The following is a 24,334-nucleotide window of genomic DNA, read 5'->3' as shown; positions in this document are numbered from 1 at the left end:
CTGATACATAAAAAAGTTAGCCTTCAACCTACTAACAAATACCCCGTTTGAATTTTGAAAATCGGTCGATTGTTTGCAGAGATATTATAAAAGCACCTCATTACTTTTCTCAAAATAGCTCCCCAGAGGCACCCTGTTTGTTACCAACTGATGGTAATGATCGGTCTAGCCTCGCACGTGGTGCTCGCATCACCTCACCGCTGTAGCCTCACACGCAGTCTCCACGGGAAGCCCATTGAACAGAAATTGTTTAGATTTATTTAATATTATTTTACTTTATTTAACGTAAATTTAATTCTATTATTTTTGTAATTTTATTCATTCGATTGATTCGAATCATTCAGTTCAAACCCAGCTCACATACTGATAGAGACTCGCAGTTCATTAAAGTTGGAGCTTCAACCGGCAAATCTCCACTACTATTAATAAATATGTATATATATTTATATAAATATATATAGATATTTATATAGCCTATGACACTCCCGGTGATGTTAAGATTCCAACACGGAGACATACATCTAAATCGGTTCAGCCGTTGGGACATTACGGTGGAACAAACGTACATAAATACATACTATCATACACCCTAAATACATTACACTCTTTTTTTGTGCAGTCGTGTAAAAATATACTTACCGTTGAGATATTTAAATAAAACAGACACATAGCACATACAGATTGTAAAGTACCCTGAAATTTACATAAACACAAAGATTAAACGAAACATTAAAAACTCTTTCAAATAAAATACACAAAAAAGAACTTGAAAAATACCATGTATATTGTGAGAACCCATGTTCAAATGCAAAAGGCTCTCGCATACGGGATTCTCAGTCAATATAACATACACTGACTTTCGTTAAAGGCTTACTACAAAGGGGTTAGTAATCCGCTGGCATGTAGGTAAGGTAAAGTAACTATTATTTATTCTTTGCCATTTTCTAAATCAACAGCGATATTATTTCTAAATCCATGTTTCTATCTGAGGTTTTCATATATTGTACATTCTTCCAGTAGATGATTAACAGGAAGTGGCTTGTCATACACAGTTCACATTTGTCTTTCTTCGGTTAATAAATAGAATGAATTTATTATTCGCGTGGGCCGGTCCTGAGTCTGAGAACACCATTTGTTCCCGGCGAGTCAATTTCGCGTCGTTTTGCCATTTAAACGGAGTAATTGTACTTGCATTTAATATATTAATTGCACTTTATTACTATTAAGCTTTACTGTTACTTGTTTATACTTAAAAAAATTATTAATAAAATATTTTATTTATAACGAATTTTCTTAGCTGTAATCGGATACTTTATTTTGTATAATTTATTTTAATAAAATAAAGCGCTCTACAAGATGTGCTTTTTTGTGTAATGAAGCTTATGAAGCATAAAAAATGGTTGTTATTGACAGAATTAATTAAAAAATATTTTATAAACCCTTGTCACAGATATATATATATTTACCGGTTTTTAAACATCTTTAGCAATAATCTCATACTCATTCCACTTGTAATTAAATCGCTTTAAAATTTAAGTTTACGAAACTAGCGTAATTATTAGTTACAAAAAGTTCAAAAATTTTTAAAAATTGACAACATATCGAATTATACAATATGTCAAAATTTATTATTTTTCATAAAAACCAGTCAAAATGATAATTTTATAAACAAGTATACAAGAATTCCCGTCGCAGCTTCCTTCACCCGCGCTATATTGTTACTTTCGTTTCCCGTCGCGGTAAATTTTTTTATTTTATTTTATGTTTTTTAGTCAAGTAATAGTCGTATAAACAGTAACAGTAGCAGTAGCTGAGTCGGTTGGTACACCCCTTAAAAAATCGGAATTCAAAAAATCCCGAAATGATTTTTAGAAAAAAACCATGTTATTTATCTGAAGAATGTTTGCAAGTGCAGATTTTTTTGTGAATATTTTGTTTAGCATAGTCGAAAATGGGAAAAATTTGCAATCATTGTTCAAGTTTTTTCCCTTCTTCACCTCTTTCAACGTCGTTTAAAAAAATATATAAATTCGTCATTAGATATGAAGATATGAAGATTAGATATGAAATGAAGATTACACACCCCAAAAATCAAATTGATATCTTTATTCGTTACCGAAAAATTCAAAAAATAATAAATTTCATTGTTCATTTTCCCTTTAAACTCTGAATTCAAAAAATTCGTTTTTAATGTGCACTTACACCGTAAGAAGAACTTGTATACAAATTTTCATAAATTTATCTTCAGTAGTTTTTTCTGGGTGTTTATTATGAATTACTCACAATTTTTTTTTTTTTTTTTTGTATACCTTTACTTGGGATTTCTTGGTTGTATATTGTTTACAGAAAACATACTTTTACTTCTATAGCTTTTTAAGTTAAAATTCGTTTTAAATACTTAATTTCAATTACATTTTTAAAAGATTTGTTTTAAATTAATTTTTTTGATTTATATTTTATTTTTTCATATTTTTTATCATCGCTTTTATTATATTTTTATCTTGTTAAAGTTTTTATTTTAGGATTTTTTTATTTATTTAATATGAAATTATCATTATTTTATTTAATTAAATATACGTACTTTCGGTTTTAGAATTATTTGTTTTTAAAATGTGAATTTAATAATAGCTTTTTTACTTTCAGTTGAACGGTAAAAAGGTTTTTCAAGTATTATATAATTTTCAAAAAGGTTTCTGCGATGGTCAAATTTTTTCGTTATTTCATAAATATCATACGTAAATTCATCTTTTACTGTAATTTTTTAACATGTCGAGTATTAGTCGACATAATCACGTTCATTAAAATATATAGTACATACTTATGTTTATTGCTATTATAGATACGACAGCACTTTTTTTTATTTTTTAGAGATCTTCGTGTAAATAGCTCAACAAAGTAATTATCTTTTGATATACTAAAAGTTGCTAATTTTGTCCACGAATTATCGATAAAAAATATAATATTATACTAATGAAAAATTTGGTAATTTTTAAAAACTAGATGGAAAAGACAGGAAATACAAAAAAAAAAATAACTTTATCATTTTTACTACACTCCATGTGACAAAAATATTTAAAAAATAAATAATTTGAAATTAATATTAATTTGTCAGATTATTAACTATATAATTATCGTTAAATTCGACGGACTATGAGGTTTTTTTTACAGATAAAAGGTAAGAGTAGTATTTGCGAGAGGAGACTGTACCGTACCTATCAGAAGACATAAGAGGTAAAATAGTTAGAGGTTATGAAATGTTCAAGGCTGAATAGTCTCTGTGTCGTAAGGAGCTCCATCATATTGCTTCTCCTTTCTATCTAACCACCCACCATTGTTTTTCTATAGGATAAACATTTACTTTACGAAACTTGAAAGCCTCGTCCTTCTTGATAAACAGGGTCCTGGTATTCCCCTGCATCCCGGCACATCCCTTTTTTTATAATTCGCTTCTGTTTTCTCTGGTAGTTTTCAGGAGAAAAACAAAATCAACTCTCCATTTAGCTTAAGTACGGTTGAATATGCAGTTTTAATAACAACACTTCCGTAGTACGATGTGCGTTAACAGTTATTGAAAATATTTATTTAAATCTATATCATATCTTATTCATATGTATGTTGTTAATGTATTTTTATGCAGATTCATTGTACTCGTAAGTACTATGCTGACTTTCATAGGATTTGTTGTAAAAGAAACCCTTTAAATATTTTCACAAAATACTCATTTCACCAAATTATCTCTAATAAAAAAAAAATATGAGGCAGGGACGAAAGCGATTTTAGACACGATATCCTATTTCGTTTATAATGTTGAAATTATCCGGTTCGTGCCAACGATTGATAATTTTGTCTCTAGATCTCTGAATCGGTGAAAACTTTTGTACTACCAGCTGAAATTTTAGTTTTGCTGGAAATTTTTTAAAGAAAAATTTATTTTTCTATTGCCATTCATTTGATCGTACCGATATCCTTTTCAATATTACTTTCTACCCAATTTCTTAGCTTCAAAGTATCTTCTACATATCTAAATATCCCTTCGATATATTTTAACTTCTGAACCCCTTTTAGACTTCTATTTTTCTTTAATTTTTTTCCTAGAAAAAAAAACCAAAACCAATTCTGGATGCGTTAATGCATATAATCGACCAAACGTTTTCTTTTTATACTAGTGCAATATAAACATACTGTTCTGTTTCCAATCCGGTGGCTGTTAAAAGAAAGCCCGATCTAAGGCTGATATTCTTATCTGGTAAAACCGGTTCTCATAATCCCTCCTAATTAATAAAAATTTTTTTTATTATTATTCTTGCTTATAATATCTTTTTTACTTCGTCCATTTTGTATAAATTTATTCTTCTTTTGGTGCCGTATTTATCTTCTTTTTTGCCACATTTTATTACTTTTGTTTTACTCCAATAAAACTGAATTTCTTACGTAACAGTAAGTTGGCATGACGTTACATATTTTTGTATTAAAATATTAATCGCATTTAATATTATATTTTATATGAGCAGGTGAATATTTTCGAAGAAATCGGATCGGCAATAATTTGATTTAATATAAAAAAATCGCGTGATCTTTCGGCTGAATACAATCGGATATCGGTATACGAATGACGTAAACTGAAAACCGTTGGATTATTATTAGTCCATGATGATTATATGATGAAGAATATTAATTGTGAGTAGACCTCAGAAAACAATAATCCTGTACTATAACTTTTAGCATAGTTGATGTCCTTAGCGTGTCTCTCGATACAAACATCGAAGAGAGATAGAAAGATTAATACAGCGAGTAACTCTTATTATTTATCCATACTCGAACATATAAATAGCAAAGTAATAATAAAACACTGGCGACACTAAACGAGTTCCTCATCTGATTAGATATTTTTTTCCTTTCTACAGAAAATTTACATATAAACTTCTTATATATATATATATATATATATATATACACGAGTATATGTATATATATTTATAGAGAGAGAGAGAGAGAGAGAGAGGTAATATAAGTAATGGTTTTTAAAAAGACAAATCATTTCATCAATATTCTCTCTCAAACGTATCGTCTGGAAAATAAATAAGTCAGATTTTTTATTTTTTTTAAATAAATTAGATTTTACTTTCAATTTTTTTTTTTTTCACAAATTAATTGTACTTAACGATTTATTTGGTATTTCCCCAACTAAATACTTTTAATTAATTATTTATTTACAATATACTAAACCTATTACACCTTTGCCGATGATTTTTAAGCTTAATAATTAGCTTCGTAATTACAATATTAACTAAAGTAAAACGGAAAAAAATTAATACTCGAGTCATTTACGAAATATAAATAAAAAACTCTATATGCGCATTAAACTCTCCATTTAAGAGTGTTTAGTAGACTGTTTAATGTAATTTTACCTTTTACTTTTAACCTGGACTGTCCACAACTAAATTTTATTAACTTTTAGGTTTAATTTTTCTTGTAAGTGCTGGTGAAAAACCTTTTTATGTTGGAAGTTATTTATTTATTTTAATTTAAAATCATATACTTAATTAAAAAAATAATCATAAAAGTGTACTTACTTTTCTTTAGTTTTTCTTCCATTTTCAGAAAAAAATAATTCCGTAACGAAATGAAATTGCTTCTTTTAATGTAAAAAAGGATGGGATAAAATAAAAACACCGCTATAAATTTTTATTAAGAATAGAATTGTTCAGCTGCCAATCAAGTTTCCTAACAAAAAAAAAAAAACAAAAACACAGTTAATTCAATTTTTTTTCTTTAAATGTTTTATACGCAACTAAGGAAGGGTTCAAAGCGACATTCTTCTGCCCTTATGAATTCGTGACAACGTTTAACCACTGAAATGCGCATTTTTTTTAATAAAGTTTTGTTTCGATTTATAAAAATTAAGTGCACTTTCAATCGAATGCTTGAAGGGGTTCAGGTATTTTAATTTTGAAGAAACTACCATGCTTTCGTATTTTCAGATTATCTTCTTTAAATTAGATGGACTAAAACAACTACATTTCAATTTATCTTATTTATACCGTACCTTAGACAAAATCAACCTGAAAAACCTCTTTCTAAACAAAAACATTGCTCTAAGATAAATTTCATTCAAAATGCCGTACGTGGCTTATACAAGGTTAATAATTACATATTAAAAAATTTTCTAAACCTCCTTTATTACAAATTTAATTCATTACTTAATTTTATAAGCCGACTTCCCATTATTTAACGTTTTAATCCATACTTGTAAATATCAAAATATTGAGGATCAGTATGAAATTTGTTTGTCCTCAACGGTACTATATTTAATTTTAATTAAATATTTAAATATTTTATTTTATTTAAATATTTAATTTTAATATTTACTATATTAATTTTTATAAAATATCTGTAATACTTTGTAAATTATGCATCTTCCTTTTCGTTACTGAGCTGAGAAATTTAACATAGTTAAAAGCCTAATAAAAATTAGGCTGAAAATGTTTGCTGTACATTTACAATAGTATTCCTTCAAATCCTCTTTTAAATTGAATTCTGTACTTGGCAATGTACTTAGGATAAATAATTTATTCGTATAGCATTTACAAAGCTGTTCTTTAGATTTCAAATTATTTAATTACCTTTTTTAAATATAAGCAGTTTTGTTTCTGTTTTTATCCAATTTTATTTGCACGTCTTATACGTACCTGGATACCAACATACTTTCCTATTATGGATAGGTTTCATGAGATACGTTCACTTACGAAAGATTAAAATGCAATGACCTTTTGATGTTTTTTTTTTAATATTTTTTTATTATTATTAAATGTAAATGTTACGTGTTACATTGGTTGACCACTCCTTCCCCTATATAACATTTTGTAACAATACGCCGACCGCCTCCTTCCCCCAACCATAAATTAAACTATCTTCATTATTAATGAACTAACATTTAAAAAATATCTGATTGAAATAATGTTTGTTATTCACTTATTTTATTTCTTGTTTGACTGCCTTTTCGAGAAAATCAGATGTGTTAAGATGCTGTTATAGGAGTGTATATGTTTGCGTATGTGTGAGAGCAATGGCAGTGTTTTTTTTTTAACGTAACCTCAAGAACGGTTTGTATTCCGCGGGTAGTTTAAAAGGCAGTTGCATCTGATTGAACCCGAGCACGGTAAATTACGATAATTAAATGTAGTATTTCAAAAGTTATTCGGGCCATGAACTAAATAGTCACGTGATCGGAGTTAAACTGAACGGTTTCCCGCAAAAGTGAACCAGGCCCTAGGATTACTTTACCGCACTTCGCTTTGTACTCCTACCCTTTCTTCCCCCGTTCCTCACTCTCCCTCTTTTACGGACCCACCGCTACTGCGGCTTCCTCTCCCGATTAGAAGATAAGTTATTGATTATTGAATCAGCTCCGACCCATTTAACTCGGAACCGCCGCCTGCGGATGGGCGACTGAACAGGAAAAACCGAGTGAACATCCCCGTTTCACACATTCCCCCGTACGGCTGATACCCTTACTCTATCGAAGCCGGTGGACGATGAAGAGTGAAGAGGAAACTGGATGCGGTGTTAACCACTAACCGCCGATCGCATTCATCTAAAGTTAAGTTGATCGGGTTATTAACGTAAATGACAGATTTTGGTGTTCCGACTATTTCTTACTTACAAAGTTTCTAACGCGCGTGACTTCGCAACGGTACTTGATTCCTGTGCTTAGTAATGTTTAAAAAATAAAGAATATTTTTACAGAACGTTTTTTCACGAAAAGAATCTCGAGTGAAAGAGATTATTGTACAAACTATAGAACTTATAGTAATTCTGACGGATCTTATTTTACAACGGATAACTCCAAGATAAGCTTACGCTGTTAAAATCAGATTAATCTCGGAATTAATAGTAATTAATCACTTTATGTGAACTTTAATATTACATTCTTTTCTATAACATTTTTACAGTTAATTAAATTCAGCTGTACAAACTGTAGGAGATGATTTTTTATTTATGTAATCGTGTCTCGAAAGGCGACATTGAAAAATTTATATTATAGCTTAACTTTTAATGTAAACTATTTATTAAAACTTATAACACGTTTCTATCACGACGTAAAATATAATATTTTAATAATAAAATTGCGTTTTGCAGTAAACCACCTCCTGGTTATTTTATTTTTTTTAATTTTATGCGAAAAGTATTTAATATTTATCGGTATTCATGCACCACATGTTGATAATAGCCGTTTTTTCGTTTAAATTTAAATTTCCTTATGTTCTTTATAATGTTTTTATAAAGGTTAAACTGTTTTATAATTATTTAATTTTTTCTCTTCATTAAGAAGATAATCTAGTCATCATTCATTTTAATCACTGGATTTAGTTTTTGTGTACTTTCTGATTTGTACTAATTTTTTTTAAGTTCAATGTAATTATTACATCTTATATCTTCCAAAATCTGTTTTACACATTCCAGTTGTCTTCCTTTGCAGATTTTATCTTTTACATAGCCCTCTGTCATCAAATTAATTAAGCCTTGACGTCTTAATTATTATTTTCTACAGATTTAATTCGTTTATTTTTAAAAGGCTTTACTATAAATCTCTTTCCTTCCTATTCGTCTCAAGACCTCTTCATTTTGTAATTTATCTACCCGTCTGATTTTCATATTTCTTCCTAAAATATCAAATTTCAAAGGTCTCTTTTCTTTTGCTTATTGTTATTCCTATTATTCCCGTTTCATTACTATAAAGTACACAAACAATTACCTTCAAGAATATCTTTATAATTTTTTTATTTATATTTAATATCAATACACTTTTCTTTTACGAGTCATCTTACTATTTAATTTCTCTTTATCCTCTTCTCTATCGCATTTCATTTGTTTTGTTTTATTTATTTTCAGACTCAGTTTCTCTCTTAGTATATCCCATTCAGAATATTTTCTTACACATCAACTAATAAGGAACACGATCTTAGCAACGATTTTAACATTTTTACCTTTAAAAAATTATAAAATTAGTGATTTAATGAATAATAAACAAATTGCATCTTAGCAGTACAAAAGATAATAAAACATAACGACTGAGATAGCTAATAGATATTATCTATAACTATCTATAATTAATATAATATAACTATAACTATTATAGTAAAAAATTTTTATTCCGTTTTTAATTAACTTTTCCTTTAAAAAATTCGTTCTAAGAAAGTATTCAACGAAGATTTTAAAGGAAAAACAGTACGTAAAATAAACTAATTTTAATAAAACATTTAATGACTTAACTGTCTTTTCTTTTAATTTTTTAATACAAGTATTATTATTTTTGAATTTAGATTGTTATTGTTATAATTTGATTTTAAAATGTATAAAAAAGTAATGCAAATATATAAATAGTAATAGTATACAAATAGTAATGCAATATTCTCTTAAGCTTTTTACTGTTTATTTTTATAAAACATTGAAATGAAGATCCGTATTTATAAAAACTTGTAATTAAGTATGAATGACGCTCTCCGATACGTTTTTAACGATATAAATTGGACAAAATTTGGAAATTACTTTTTGCTGATGATCAGACTATAATATCTGATAATGAGGTTTTAACGAAACAGGCGTGGTGTGAATTATGTAATACATGCGTGAATATTACATGAAGATTTCGGTACCCGAAGCAAATTCAAACGTTTTTCCCGTCTCCCATGTGATTTTTTGATTTCATACTGAGATGTGATTTTTATTTGGATTTTGAATGATCAGACCATATGGTAGGTTTCACAGTTCAGATATTTAGATCGTATTTTTACTCATTTTGGAGAATTTTTTTTTTTGTCTTCAGTCATTTGACTGGTTTGATGCAGCTCTCCAAGATTCCCTATCTAGTGCTAGTCGTTTCATTTCAGTACACCCTCTACATCCTACATCCCTAACAATTTGTTTTACAGATTCCAAACGTGGCCTGCCTACACAATTTTTTCCTTCTACCTGTCCTTCCAATATTAAAGCGATTATTCCAGGATGCCTTAGTATGTGGCCTATAAGTCTGTCTCTTCTTTTAACTATATTTTTCCAAATGCTTCTTTCTTCATCTATTTGCCGCAATACCTCTTCATTTGTCACTTTATCCACCCATCTGATTTTTAACATTCTCCTATAGCACCACATTTCAAAAGCTTCTAATCTTTTCTTCTCAGATACTCCGATCGTCCAAGTTTCACTTCCATATAAAGCGACACTCCAAACATATACTTTCAAAAATCTTTTCCTGTCATTTAAATTAATTTTTGATGTAAACAAATTATATTTCTTACTGAAGGCTCGTTTCGCTTGTGCTATTCGGCATTTTATATCGCTCCTGCTTCGTCCATCTTTAGCAATTCTACTTCCCAAATAACAAAATTCTTATACCTCCATAATCTTTTCTCCTCCTATTTTCACATTCAGTGGTCCATCTTTGTTATTTCTACTACATTTCATTACTTTCCTTTTGTTCTTGTTTATTTTCATGCGGTAGTTCTTGCGTAGGACTTCATCTATGCCGTTCATTGTTTCTTCTAAATCCTTTTTACTCTCGGCTAGAATTACTATATCATCAGCAAATCGTAGCATCTTTATCTTTTCACCTTGTACTGTTACTCCGAATCTAAATTGTTCTTTAACATCATTAACTGCTAGTTCCATGTAAAGATTAAAAAGTAACGGAGATAAGGAACATCCTTGTCGGACTCCCTTTCTTATTACGGCTTCTTTCTTATGTTCTTCAATTATTACTGTTGCTGTTTGGTTCCTGTACATGTTAGCAATTGTTCTTCTATCTCTGTATTTGAACCCTAATTTTTTTAAAATGCTGAACATTTTATTCCAGTCTACGTTATCGAATGCCTTTTCTAGGTCTATAAACGCCAAGTATGTTGGTTTGTTTTTCTTTAATCTTCCTTCTACTATTAATCTGAGGCCTAAAATTGCTTCCCTTGTCCCTATACTTTTCCTGAAACCAAATTGGTCTTCTCCTAACACTTCCTCCACTCTCCTCTCAATTCTTCTGTATAGAATTCTAGTTAAGATTTTTGATGCATGACTAGTTAAACTAATTGTTCTGTATTCTTCACATTTATCTGCCCCTGCTTTCTTTGGTATCATGACTATAACACTTTTTTTGAAGTCTGACGGAAATTCCTTTGGAGAATTAAATATTAAAATTAAGATCGAGAGATTCGGTTTCACGTGCGGAAAAAAAGCAGACCTTTAAAAAACAAAGCTGGTAAGGAGACAGTTTTACAAGATATTGGTTACGCCTGTGTGATTATATAGCGGTAATTTCTGAAGACCCATAGAGAATCCAAATGTGGAAACGAGGTTTAGATTAATCAGTGTAGGCTCTACAATGATAATATAAGAATATTTACAATCTTAATGACAAATCGTGTAATGCTGATAACAAAAGAATAAACATTTATTAAAGATTATAATAAGCTACCAAAGAGTATCTTGCATTATTATCCTCACGACGATTACAGGAATCTTGGATTCCTGGGAGTTCATGACGAGAACAAATCGTGAGGCCTATTGCTTGAAGCAAAATACAGAATTTTTTTTTTGTTTTTAATAATACCGTATAGATTTTGTTCAGTTTCGATTACAGAATTATTTTTTGAAAGAAAAAGATCTAAAATTTAACTATCTATTTCAATTATGTTAATAAGATTGAGTTTGACAAATTTAATTTTTTTTAGTTTGACTTGAAAACATATTTTCATCAGAATGACTCTGCATTCTGATTTTATTGATAGAAGATATCACGAGTAAACAATCTCACAATTTAAGTAATCTGTTGTTCCAAAATATCCGTAAATACAGTATTTATTTTTAGTTTAGCGGGGTACGCTTATGTTCTGCGATATATAATAGGGCAATCGGGGAATTTAGGATAAATTGATGTCGGTAGAAATAGTTAAATATTAAAGTAATATGCCGGTAAAGTTGATCTTTAAAGATTATTTATCAGACTTATCAGCGTTCCATAATTAATAATCGACTGAAAGTTTTAATTTTATTTTGAAATTGTTTTGTCCATTTCGTACGCCGGTGAAGATAATTTTAAAATATTAATATTTTATATACAATCGGTTTTCAGTTACAGGAGTATACAGTTAAAAAAAGATAATTTATAAATTATCATTTTTCTCAAGCGTTTCTCACGTTTTATCAGAGGGATAGGAGTTAGATGTTTATATACATTTTTAAAGTCGTTCATTTAAGTAGGCCAAACATTTTTCATAAATAAATTGACCGTAAACAATGTTGAGTTCATGTGAAGTTTTATAACTTTTATTTTTAAAAGTTTGTATTTAAATATGTATGCTAGTGCATCTTTTTAATTTGTAGCCATTAAGTAAGAAAATAAGTTAGGTAGCAAAGGAAAACATAACGTTTAACTTTGTCATCGGGTTCTATTGAACATTTTTATTTGAGTTTGTATACCGACTTAAAAAATTTATGAAACCGATTATCATTATCGTTTTTGGAGTCCGATTATCATTATATTAAATCAAATCCTCGACCGGTTTCAAACCTAATTACTTTATACCATACGTAAGCAATTTAAGTAAAGTCGGTTTAGCCGTTTAACAATATTATACATCGCAACATTAATATTCTTCAAAAGTTGTTCTGTAATATTAAAAGGTTCTGGTTCTAATCCCGTTAAATATAAAATTATTTCAAAGCCCCTTATTACCGTTTGTTTCAACGAACCGACGATAATAAACGATCGGATAAGACCGATTGTCGAACCGTAGTTAGGCTTTCATTGTGTTACGTAGCGACGTAACCTCAAAATAAAAACGTAGTGATAAATTAAAATCAGACTGTCAAAAATTGTGAATTTTGAAAATTAAAATTAAAAAGGTTTTTGGGTTTCAAAATTATCGATGGTTAATGTACTTTATTGACTTTAAATCGGCTAAATCGAAACAATTACTGCCCATTTTCTTCCTCTTTCGAAGTGAAATAGCTTCTACCTGAAACATATTTGTCTAAAATAAATTACTTTTTATTTTTTAGTTATTTAAAAATTAAAACCACTAGTTAAAATTTAATTATGTATGCTGATATTTTTTCATTATTGTTACAGCTTCAATTGTTCATAACCCAAATGGAATGCAACCGCCAATAAATGTCATCAAAATAGAAAGTCCCAGTTACTACTGCAGCAGTTATACTCCACCTGCTACGGATCACTCGGCGAGCATGATGGCCTCCGGAGCGTACAGTAAGATATTTTATTAAATATTAATAAATTATTTTTTAATTAAAATTCTTAGTTATTATATTGACACGTTGTCTTTCAACAAAATCACATACCTTAGAATTTATCTAAATTTGCCTTATTTTTTTGAGCACCTTAACAGAAATTTTAACGCAACTTTTAGCTACAACACTACCCTATACGTATCAGGGTTGCACAATGATTAGTGTTTGCTATATATTATGGAAAGTTAACAGTTCGATGCTAAGCCAAACAAATTATATATATATATATATATATATATTTAACATTTTCTCTTTGTCTCCTGCTGGATACCGTTATTTCTTGTAAGATTCTCATAAGCAACACATCCCGGTTTTCCTGAAGTGTAAAAAGTAACAAGTACACTTATAATAAGAACTAGAGACTTAACAAAATTAGATATATCTAGACACTTGAGGAAATAATTTGAATGAATCGATTAAACTACGGTACACTACAAGAGTTTGATGTAAAAGTTTTTTTGTATTGAATACTTATGGAGCACTTAACACAGTAACAAAGACTATGAAAAAGCTCTGGAAAGTACAGATTTGATGACATATAAAAATTATTATTATTTATTATTTTATGACGTAAATTTTACCATAAAAAAAAGATGTTTTTGAACGTCAGAACTGCGTACTTTTCTTTTAATTAGACTTGCATTTTCGATTTTTTTTTAAAATAATTTCCTAATTATTACCTATAGTATATCCGAAAAATATGTGATAGATTTTTTCATCTAGGATATTGTTGTTGATTTTAGCTTTATATCAAAATAGCATTTTTGTTTGTTTTTGTATGTATTTTTTTAATTCCCACAAACATATTTTTAATTAAAATAGGTTTATTCGTAAAAATTTAATCGGTGGGATGTAAATTTATTAAAATAATTTTGTCATTTTCATACATTTCCCCATTTATATTACCTTTAAGTGCGGATAAATAAACACTAGATTTAATCCTGGTAAAAAAAGATAATAAATATCACCAGCCTCTCTCCCTTTTCTTTAAAAACATTATTGACTACCAAGTAGGTTGTTACGATAATTTATTTAATTTGATTTTAAAAGAAGATAGAAACATAAATAGTAATTTTTTAATAAATATTTTTTCTTAAAATGATGCTCCTTTTAATAATAAAAATAACAATATTCAGCGTTACGCGTAATATTTATAATAAATAATTTTAAAATTTTTTTCACTTTTTTAAAATTTGATGATTTTTAAAATTTCTCTTAATTATTTCTAGCTATTACTCGACGTAAGTTTTCATAAATAGTAAACTTTTTTTTAATGATAAACACCTTTTTTCTAAGGAAAATATATACCGACACATAATTTTTGTCATGCTGGATCATAACACACTTACTGAGTCCTATCCGTCACTTTTTCCGTAGTAAATTTTTATTTTTAAGTAGGAGCTTGAGTTGGAATGTAGGTTATTGTTATTTTTTTTTTTTATAGCTGAGCACTGATTACTATGTTCATTAGCCCTTGTCGCAAGCTAAATCTTTCTCACCCTAATTAAAAATAGCGACCAAATCAAAAGACCAGTCTTGTCAAACAGATCGATCAGAAAACAGACTTGTCATAAAACATTAAAGCCCCAAAATAATACAACGTGATAAGTATATATAGGGCTCTTGCCATTTAAAATTTTACAGTGTAGTTCTAAAGAAATGTTGTCTAAACTATGTAAACGGGTGTAAAGAGTCCGTAATTATTAAAAGCACATCCTTAAAATAAATTCATCAGTAGCTTAGCTCCTGACGGCCTCCACCTCTGAAGACAGGATATCTGAGGTCTCAGGGATGGAATCTTCATCCATCTCCGATACCAATGATGGTGGTTGAGAGAATGAGAGGGTGTTTTGCGGCCGGTAACGCATGATCCCGACTCAGATGGAGCGGAGAGTACTGCATCCAATTCCAGATTGATTTCAATCCCCGTTGAAATTTCTGGGGTGACTAAAATGCTCGCCCACTCTTTTGGAGCCCTCTGTGCTTTCGGAGGCATCATAGCTACTGATCAACTGTTTCTTTTTCTTATATCTGGTCATGGGTTACCGTGCAGCCGTGAGGTGTAGCGGCATTTTGACGTGGGCAGATTAGAATGAGCACACGACACTGTCGGCGGGACTGCGATTGCACTGCCGAGGGCATGGATCCCATGCAGCCGTGAGGTGTAGCGGCATCTCGACGATGGTTGAAGCAAGTGAATGTCACACGGAACTCTGTAATAGAGCTGAGTTGGAGTAGGAAGAGTGGGAGAGGCGGACGGTCTGTCCGCCTCTTGTAGACCACACCGGAGTCCATAAATTAACCTAACTCTGGGGTATGAACTAAGTTTGAGTTCAATAAGGATATTAGGACTAAATTCCGTTGTTTCCAACAACATTTTGGTAGTATTATGTGTTTAAATTTGCCTCGAATGTCGAGATATTCACTGAAATTGGCTCAATAAAGTAGAATTAGACGCGTAGAACTAGACAAATTATCGTACAGTCGAAATCCCCACATTAAGTATAAAGGCTGTGTAATCAGCCGAGTGAGAGTTCATTAGTACCTAGGTGTTTTGTTTGATGAGAAGTTGCTGTTTAGCAACCACATAAGGCAAGTAGCGGCGGACGCCGTCTCAGTGATGCACAAACTTAGGAGGATTGCTCGGAAGGACTATGGACTGTCTGGCCGTCAAATTTACATGGTGTACCGAGGTGTCTTCGAAAGCATGATCTCTTCCATGGCGCCCGTTTGGACGCATAGGTTGGATATGAATATAGCTCTTCTTCAAAATTTAAGGAGTCCCCAGCGCAGAGCCTTAATTGCACTGGTGTTTTTAAAAAACCTCCTACAAGGCTACCACCGTATTGGGAAAGGCTCTCCCAATCGATTTAGTGGTGAAAGTTTGGGCAGCCATGTGGAGATAGCGAAGAGGCTGGAAGGCCGAGGTATTTGGGATGCGGTTTCGGGCCGGGCCATTACCGAAACGGAAAGGTGATCACAATGCACCGGATAAAAATTTCCTTCAGTTGCCCATCTCCCGCTTACGGAAGAGGCTGCAGAGCCTCGCGATGGAAGCATGGCAGCTGAAATGGGACACCACGACGAAGGGAAGATCCCTGTACATGTTTATACGGGACCTGGGGGGATGGCTTTAGGGCGACCGAATGGGGTGGTGGCGGTAGAAATGCCAAGCAAACCAACCTGATAGGAGCGGGGTTCGTGCTTCCGCGAACTTGGTTAGCTGGTTCAGAGGGAAACGAAGTAGGACATTCAAGATGTCCGGACGAGGCCTACAGCGAAGGCAAAAGCTGAGTTTATAAATCACCGATGTAAATGTCTACCGAGGCATTTACATCGGTGGCATCTCAACGAGGCCAGGCTTATTACTATGAGATGTAAAAAATCAGAGGGTAGGGTGATAGACGACTCCCGTTAAAGCCCGCCCATCAGGGCTATGAACAAAGGGGGGGGGGATCGGAACGTCACTAGGCAGGTGTCTTCCCCTACGGGATCGGGATGTCTCTTTTTATCTAAAATCATTATCTCATCATCTTTCTAACTTGGGGATCTATCTGAATGGAGATTTTTTTTTTATCTGAACTTTGACCTAAATTAAATTAGGTTCAGACTGTGTTTTTGCTACACCTTATGACTAGTGTTTTTTTCCTGGGTTGAAAAAACTCTTTTGCTTAGCGAAATCTTATTTTTTCTGAACCGGTTTGCGGTGCTTTCTCTGGTCGATCAACTTTTAATTTTTTTATTGACGATGCGTTCAACCATATTTAGCTAAGTATGGTGCTAGTATGGTGCTAAGTATGGTGCTAGTATACGGCCCGAGGGAGCAGGGGGAAAAAAAAAAAAAAAAAAAAAAAGTATGGTGCTAGCTCAGAGATTACATCTTTCTGTTTGAAAGAAGTTGCTGGAGCCGCAGCAACCTGCGCATAAGACGTTGTGACCTTTGATGACCTGCTACTGGCAATTTTCCTTATTTTGAAGGACTGACTTTTGGTATGGATTTTACCTCCTAAATTGCAACTTCTTCCTTATACATTTGACAGTTTCGAGCTCTTGCGAGATGATGCCTATGAAAATTGTCACAATAGGTGGATTCCTCCTCGGTCATCCGGATGCAGTGGATCACCACAAGCTCAGATCTGTTTCCTTGTACATCGTGCTGCTATATGTCCAAATCTCTGACATCCAAAGCACCGCAATGGAGTCGAAATGAACGGACGTAAATCCACACTGTGAAAATCAGCGTTTATTTTTCCCGAACAGGTCGGTTTATTAAAGGTGAGGACATGCAACGCGGAGAGTAAAACTTCTCCGTTGCGTCGTATATTTAGTTCACAGGTACTCCCTTTGAGGTATTTAGAGTACCATGTGGTTCAACTTCAGTAGCCATCACTCTAATCTTCTTGGCTTTGAGTAGCCGTAATGGTTTAAATCGCTGACGGTTTCAACAAATAGTTCCATAGCAGTTTCTTAACCTCCTTTACCAGTTCTTCTGGAACTTCTGTGATGTCCCAAGCTATCACAAAAAGACTAATCTTAGTGAAATCCCCTTTCCTCCTATTGATAGCCAAATATTTTGACATTGCTACATTACTCTTTGGTCGAATATTGATTCGATCCGTCTTTTACTACATCGCTGAATTCTGCATTTCTCCTTCGCTTCGCTTGTGAAGACAAGGGCTTTCCAGGAAGAAAGTTTTTATGTGGATCCTCTGCCACAGAAAATGTGGAAGTAAGGGAAGCTATCCAAAAAAGACACCAATCAAGGATTCGCAAGGTGCGGTCGGAGAGGCGGTTGGACATGTATCGGATCACTACTGATCCTACCTGGGTTCCTCCAATCTACCGACTTCACAAATTTAGCCCAGACTGGAGAGTCAAGTATAGTCTGACCCACTATATATATTTTTTTTTTTTTTTTTTTTTAGGGCGAAAAACGGTTAAACGTTATCATCGCCCGGAAAATAAATAAATAAAAGTAAAAGAAAAAGTAATTAAAACTTAAAACTACTATCACAGTAAGCAAAATCCGGAATGGGTGTAAAAGGCCCATTCTCGGATAACAAAAACACTAACATGTAACTTAAAACTACGTTAAAAACTATCATATTAAACTAAATAAAACTTAAAACTAAAAAAAGAGATAAAACTTACAACTAATATCACAAAAATCTTACAACTAATATCACAGTCAGTCTTTAAAATATTAAAAAAAATAACTTATAAAATTTAACAAATTCCGATAAGGAGTGTAAAAGGCTCCTAATCGGATGAAAAAAAAAACAAACATTCAGAGAAAAAAAATAAAATAAAATAAAAAAAAGGGCTCCGACACCCTTACCCACAGGAAACTCCCTGCCAAGGGTTAGGGCTAGGCTGATGTGAGCAAGCTCACAACTTGGGACCACCACTTTTCGTACTCCGCGAGGGAGCTCCTGAGCAAAACTATTGTCTTTATTTATTACTGGCTGACATAAATAACCGTACCGAAGTATCATGTTGTCCGCCTGGACGTGTACGCAGAAGTAAATTCAAAGACGTGAGGTTGGATTTTATCGAGGGCATTATTATTTTTTTTCTGAATTTTTATGGGCATCGACTGCTAAGGTCATTAGCCCTCGTCACAATCTTTAAAAGAAACTACTATCACCATCTGGATCGTCATATGTAAGGGTGTAAAGGGCCCTTACATTTTATTTAAAAACACAAACTACACAAAACATTTAAGACATAAAGACAAGGACAATCACAAAACACTTATGGGGTGTAAAGGGCCCCAATATTAAAATTTGAGTTAGGTTCCCAAAAGACCATTAAATTAAAATTAAAATTAAAACTTATCCTACCATATCTTTCTTTCTTTCTTCTACGAGTCTCATTTATAGTTTGTTTAAGCACCCTCGGGGCGACCAGAGCCGCCGTTGAGCAGTATATCAGTCGCGCCAGGGTGCCGTGGCAGTTGAATCCTTCTTATAAACAGGCTATAGGCATGCACAGCGTACACCCACAGCCTCGCGCCCTCAATCCACCCTTGAGGGTCCCCCATGCCATCATCGGACACACCCCGACTCACTGCTCTTGAATGCAGGTGAGCCAAAATGGCCTAGGCAAGAAGGCTACCTCCCGTCACTATACGTGCCACGTTTCGAGACTCCCTTATGTATATATGCATACATTTAAAATTAAAATTAAACTTATCAATACCATTTTTTCTTTATATATATATATATATATATATATATATAAGCTACCGCTTAGAGTTTCTTTTGTCACAGCTTTAAACTTTCATTTTTATAGACTTTTAAGAAGTCCACTGGCGTGTAAAAATGCAACTATATTTTCTTCATTTCCATTATCCAGATCAGCAGTAATATTATTTCTAAAACTTATGTTCCTTATGTTCCCTCTAATCATCCCACTAGTTCCCTTTTCAAACCTAATTCAAATAATAAGGGGTCTAAAATAAAACGCAGGAAGAATCGTAGAGTCCAAAATTAATTCTAGTAATGGGACTGTACTAATTCCAAATATGTTATCTGTAAAAATACTATTAATTTAATTTTAATACCAATTCTGATCATGGTAATGATATTGATCTTTATATTATATATTATATTGATCTTTCTGACTTGGATAACTTTTTCAAAAAGTTTTTCTCATCTGATAAGATTATGTCTCCTCTTCCTTAACAAAATTACCCGAGGATGTTCATGGTGACAGTTATATTGGTCACACATGGGCTACTGTTGTTAAGGGGTACGAGGCCAGAACTCGGACCCTACTGCTGACTCTAAATTAAATGGCCAAGTAGCTGTTTAGCGAAGAACTTTAAATAGTAGAGCCCAGTTAGGTAAACTGACTTCTAATCCTGGACTGGTTGCTCCTAACAGCCACAGAAAAAGTGCTTTGTTCGTGGTGAATCCTGGCTTGCGGTAAGATCTAGATAGTTAACCCCGGAGATTGTTTGGATCGATTCCTAGAAATGATAAGGAAAGCTTGCTGATCGGAACCACTACTTTTCTAATTTTGTTCAGCCCTTTATTTTGGAGAGTTATATTAATTCTCTAAAGGATTTGATTCATCTTCTTCATTTTTACATCTTAAATCTTGAAGATTTTAATGTTGCTGGTGTTGATTGATGCTCTTGTACTTTTCCTCAGTATCTATTATATTTTTTCCTAGATATTTTTGACCTGGTTGACGATTTCAATTTGGAATTCATTGATTGGATTTAAATAATAGTCCGGCTACGCAACTCCCAACTCCATCTAGTATTACCAAGTTTCCTTTTTCTGATTTCTGTTCTCATTCTGATGGTGTGGTTAGATCTGACAAATTTCATTCTCCAGTCACCATGTTTATTAAGGATTTAAGTACATTCATATTGTTTGTAGTTCCTACATTTAACATTTTACATTCAGTAAAGGTGATTTTCTTTCGTCTTTCAAACAGTCTGAATGACTCAGTGTCGGCTTTTCATCGAGTCATAATGAATGCAACTTTAGGCATAAGCCTTCAAAATTTCCATCTTAGTTTTCCAGACATCTCGTTGGACTTACAAAATTAGAGAAAAATGCCCATAGTCATTTTAAATAGTCTGGATTGCCTGCTGATATAGAGTGGCAGATCTTTACACGGTTCGACGCGAGGTCAAGAGAACTGTGAGACGTGAAAAATTAAAATATGTTCAGGGTTGTGAGGAAGATCTTTCAAGTAAGCAATCCCGGTTCAGGAATGTTTCCAAACATTGAACTGACGGTTAGAGAACTACTACGCGTTTGCTTGATACCAATTGTCTGGTTGAACTTTGCTGTCACTTCGGTATTCTGTTTCAGTCGATGTATCAGTTTTTTGAGGAGGATTTTCACCCCCAGACTGTACGGCTTGATGGATTGAACTGCACTGATCTCGATGTTGAGATGGTTTTAGAGTGATAAGATCCTCGAATCCTAGGTCTGCTGTTGTTCTGATTGTGTCTCACCTTTTGTTATCAAAGACATTGCTGATGTTATAGTACCCACTCTAACATCTTTGTGTAATTAGAGTCTTCGGACTGGCGTATTCCCTGTTTTTTGAAAGAAGGCTACCGTATCCCCCCCATTCCTAAACCCGGTATTCCAAAATTATCATCTCATATTTTTAATATCTTTTAAAAGATTATAGAAAAATAGTCTCTCCATATATTTAGTCCTGTCCGTCATAGTATCTGTTTTATCCAGCGCGGTTTTACGAGGAGATGGTCTACCAATTTTTCTTCAAATTATAAAAAAATCGTTATTACAAAATAAAATTAGTCTTCATTAAAAGACTAATCTTAAAAGATGTTTTCAATATTGCTTCTTTTTTTAGTGTCATAGGGAGGACTGAAGAGAATCGGGGTCAGGTCGATGTGGTTTTCTTCACTTCCAGAAGTCATTTGATAAGATGAATCATCACTTGCTTGCTCGTAAGCTGCAGAATTTTGACTTCAGTAATCGTCTCATAGAATAAATTTCTTCCTACCTTTGTGACAGACATTTTGCTGTTTACTTTGCCGGTACTACTTCTAACTCTGAGTTTCTTGCAACATCTAGAGTTCCACAGGATCCAGTGTTGGTCTCTTGATTTTACTTCTATTTATCAATGATGTTTTTGATGTAACTGCTGTTGATTTCGCCATGTATGCGGCTGATTTAAAGATCTTTCGGAGTATTTGTTCTCATGGTGACCATCACCTGCTGGAGAGGATTACAGACGCTATTCTCCGGTAGTCTCAACAGAACCTTATGTCTTTGAATTTTCACAAAATTAACTTTCTTTTTCAAGCAAGATAAATATCTCGTTTTATGGATTCCTTTTGGTTGAACACATTATACAGAATGAATGCGCTGTAATGGATCTCACTGTCTTCTTGGACTCCAAGCTTTATTTATCTGATCATGTTGATCAAATTGTTCCTAGAGCAAGACGTAATTTTGGCCTTGTTAAATGGCTGGCAAGATCTTTTCGTTATCTTCGAACATGTTTGGGTTTGTTTAATAAGGCTTTGGTGCAGAGCCTTCTTGAATAAAACTCGTTTGGAATAGAAAACGTGAGTTATACGTCTGAAAAAATAGAATAGATTCAGAATAATTTTCTCTCCTGGCTGCAGTTTAAATTCATCTTTTTGGATCTCAGTATCACTGAATTCTGTATTCTGTTCGGTATTCCTAAGGTAACTGCTAGAAGAGACTTCTTTGATCCCTTTTCTTTTATGAACATCTTCATGGACAGCTTTCTTCAACTGCTACTGTCCCACTGCGTGTTTCTCGTTCGAATTCTCCCAACACATGTCTCTGCATCTTGCAAAACTAAGGTGTAAAGGAAATCAAGGTTCGATCTCACCTTATGATAGATGGTTCAATCCAGCATCTCGTTTGTAGAATTGAATTGATTTCTTTAAGCCCTTTTTACAATTTTCCAGAAATATAAAAGAAATTTGTTTTAATTAATATTTTATAAGCGGTCTTGTATTGTACTCTCTATGCAGAATTACATTTTGAATATTTTTAGTATTCAGGAGTAACTTCTTTCAACTTCTTGGAATTTCCTTCAGTTGTTATAAAATCATTTTAAGTATTTATATAATTTTTGTGTTTTATTTTCGATAATTTATAACTTTTAATCGTTTTGGCCTCTATTTTTGTACCTTCTATTGATCCTCCAAGTACTATTTTAATCAATCCTTCTCCTTTCATGATACACCCGAGTTAGTTGGCCTTCCTACTTTGAATCGTTCTAATTAAGCTTCTATTTTCATTCCTCTTCCCGTTACTTTTTCATTTTTCACCGTATCTGTCCACTTAAGTTTCTGCAAAATACCTCCATGTTCTTACTTCAAACGCTTCCACTCTTTCTTTGCCCATTTTGCTTAATCTCCATTTTCTTACCCATACAGATATACATATCAAGCATAACATTTCCCAAAATGCTTCTTAAAATTTAATTTGATCTTACTATACAATGCTTCGTTATCCATAGCTAATATGATTTTTATTAAGTTTTCCCTTTTTTAATTTTTGCTAACATCATACCTAAATATTTTACTATCTTTTTTTGTGTAGACGTTCATTGATTTACTGTCCTCTATTCTCTTTACTTAAGTTTTCTTAACCTTCATTTTCATATATTATTCCATCTTCATGTCTCCTAATTATTAAATCATCTGTTGCTTGATGAGTAAAAAGGTATTTTTAGTAATCAGGTTGTTATCCCAGAAATTTGTAAATCCGTTCGAAGAAACTTAATTTCATTTACATTAAAATATTGAAATTTTTATTTTTAGTTTAAACAAGTGATAAAAAATATTATTTCAGAATCATTTAAATCACTAAATTTCATGTTAGTAACAGTTGAAAACAAGATGGAAATATTTTTATATATATATATATGGGTGTCCCAAAAGTCGCTTGACCGAAAAATACAATATTACAAAAGCTGAAAACAATACTTGTGCTATTAAATCAACCATAATTTTTTTATAGATTGTAAAATTTATTATATAAAACCTTACAAGAGTTGCTCAAAATGCTGCCCATGCAATTCAATATATATTTCACAGCAGTTCTTTTACACTTGTAACCAATTTTTTTACACAGATCTTTGTTTATGTATAACGCTTCAAATTCATCTTCGATTATTTGTCCCAACTATTGCAAATATCTAGGCTTATGAGAGAAAACATTATTTTTCAAAATTTCCCAAACTGAAAAGTCTAACGGTGTAAGATCACACGATCTTGGTGGCCATTCAGTTGTACCACGTTTTCTGATCTACTCGTCGAAATTGCTACCGATACATTCTCTTACCTATAAACTCTAATACGGCGCAGCACCATCTTGTTGCCAAATTGAATTAATATTTTCAACAAAGGGTTATTTTGTAGCTCAGGTAAAATTACGTCTTGTAATATTTCAAGGTAGGAATCACCACTTACTGTGCCATTGAAAAAGTACGAACCTACAATGCCACCACTCCATATACCAGCCCACACATTGATGCTTGGATTTCTTGCTCAAGT

The 24,334-nt window shown here is 32.3% G+C and overlaps 1 protein-coding gene across 7 annotated transcripts in view; it reads left to right on the top strand.

The window, feature by feature from the left end:
• The window catches only part of NfI (Nuclear factor I), a 989,818-nt gene that overhangs the window by 909,912 nt on the left and 55,572 nt on the right, over positions 1–24,334 (top strand). For all 7 annotated transcript variants that reach the window (XM_075362974.1, XM_075362976.1, XM_075362975.1 and 4 more), the window contains one exon: positions 13,121–13,258. In XM_075362974.1, coding sequence (XP_075219089.1) covers positions 13,121–13,258 — 138 coding nt within the window. The remainder of the gene's footprint in view (positions 1–13,120; positions 13,259–24,334) is intronic.

Source organism: Lycorma delicatula, chromosome 4 (genome assembly GCF_047948215.1).
Source record: "Lycorma delicatula isolate Av1 chromosome 4, ASM4794821v1, whole genome shotgun sequence".
Classification (NCBI taxonomy): domain Eukaryota; kingdom Metazoa; phylum Arthropoda; class Insecta; order Hemiptera; family Fulgoridae; genus Lycorma; species Lycorma delicatula.
This window is presented reverse-complemented; position numbering and strand designations above follow the sequence as displayed.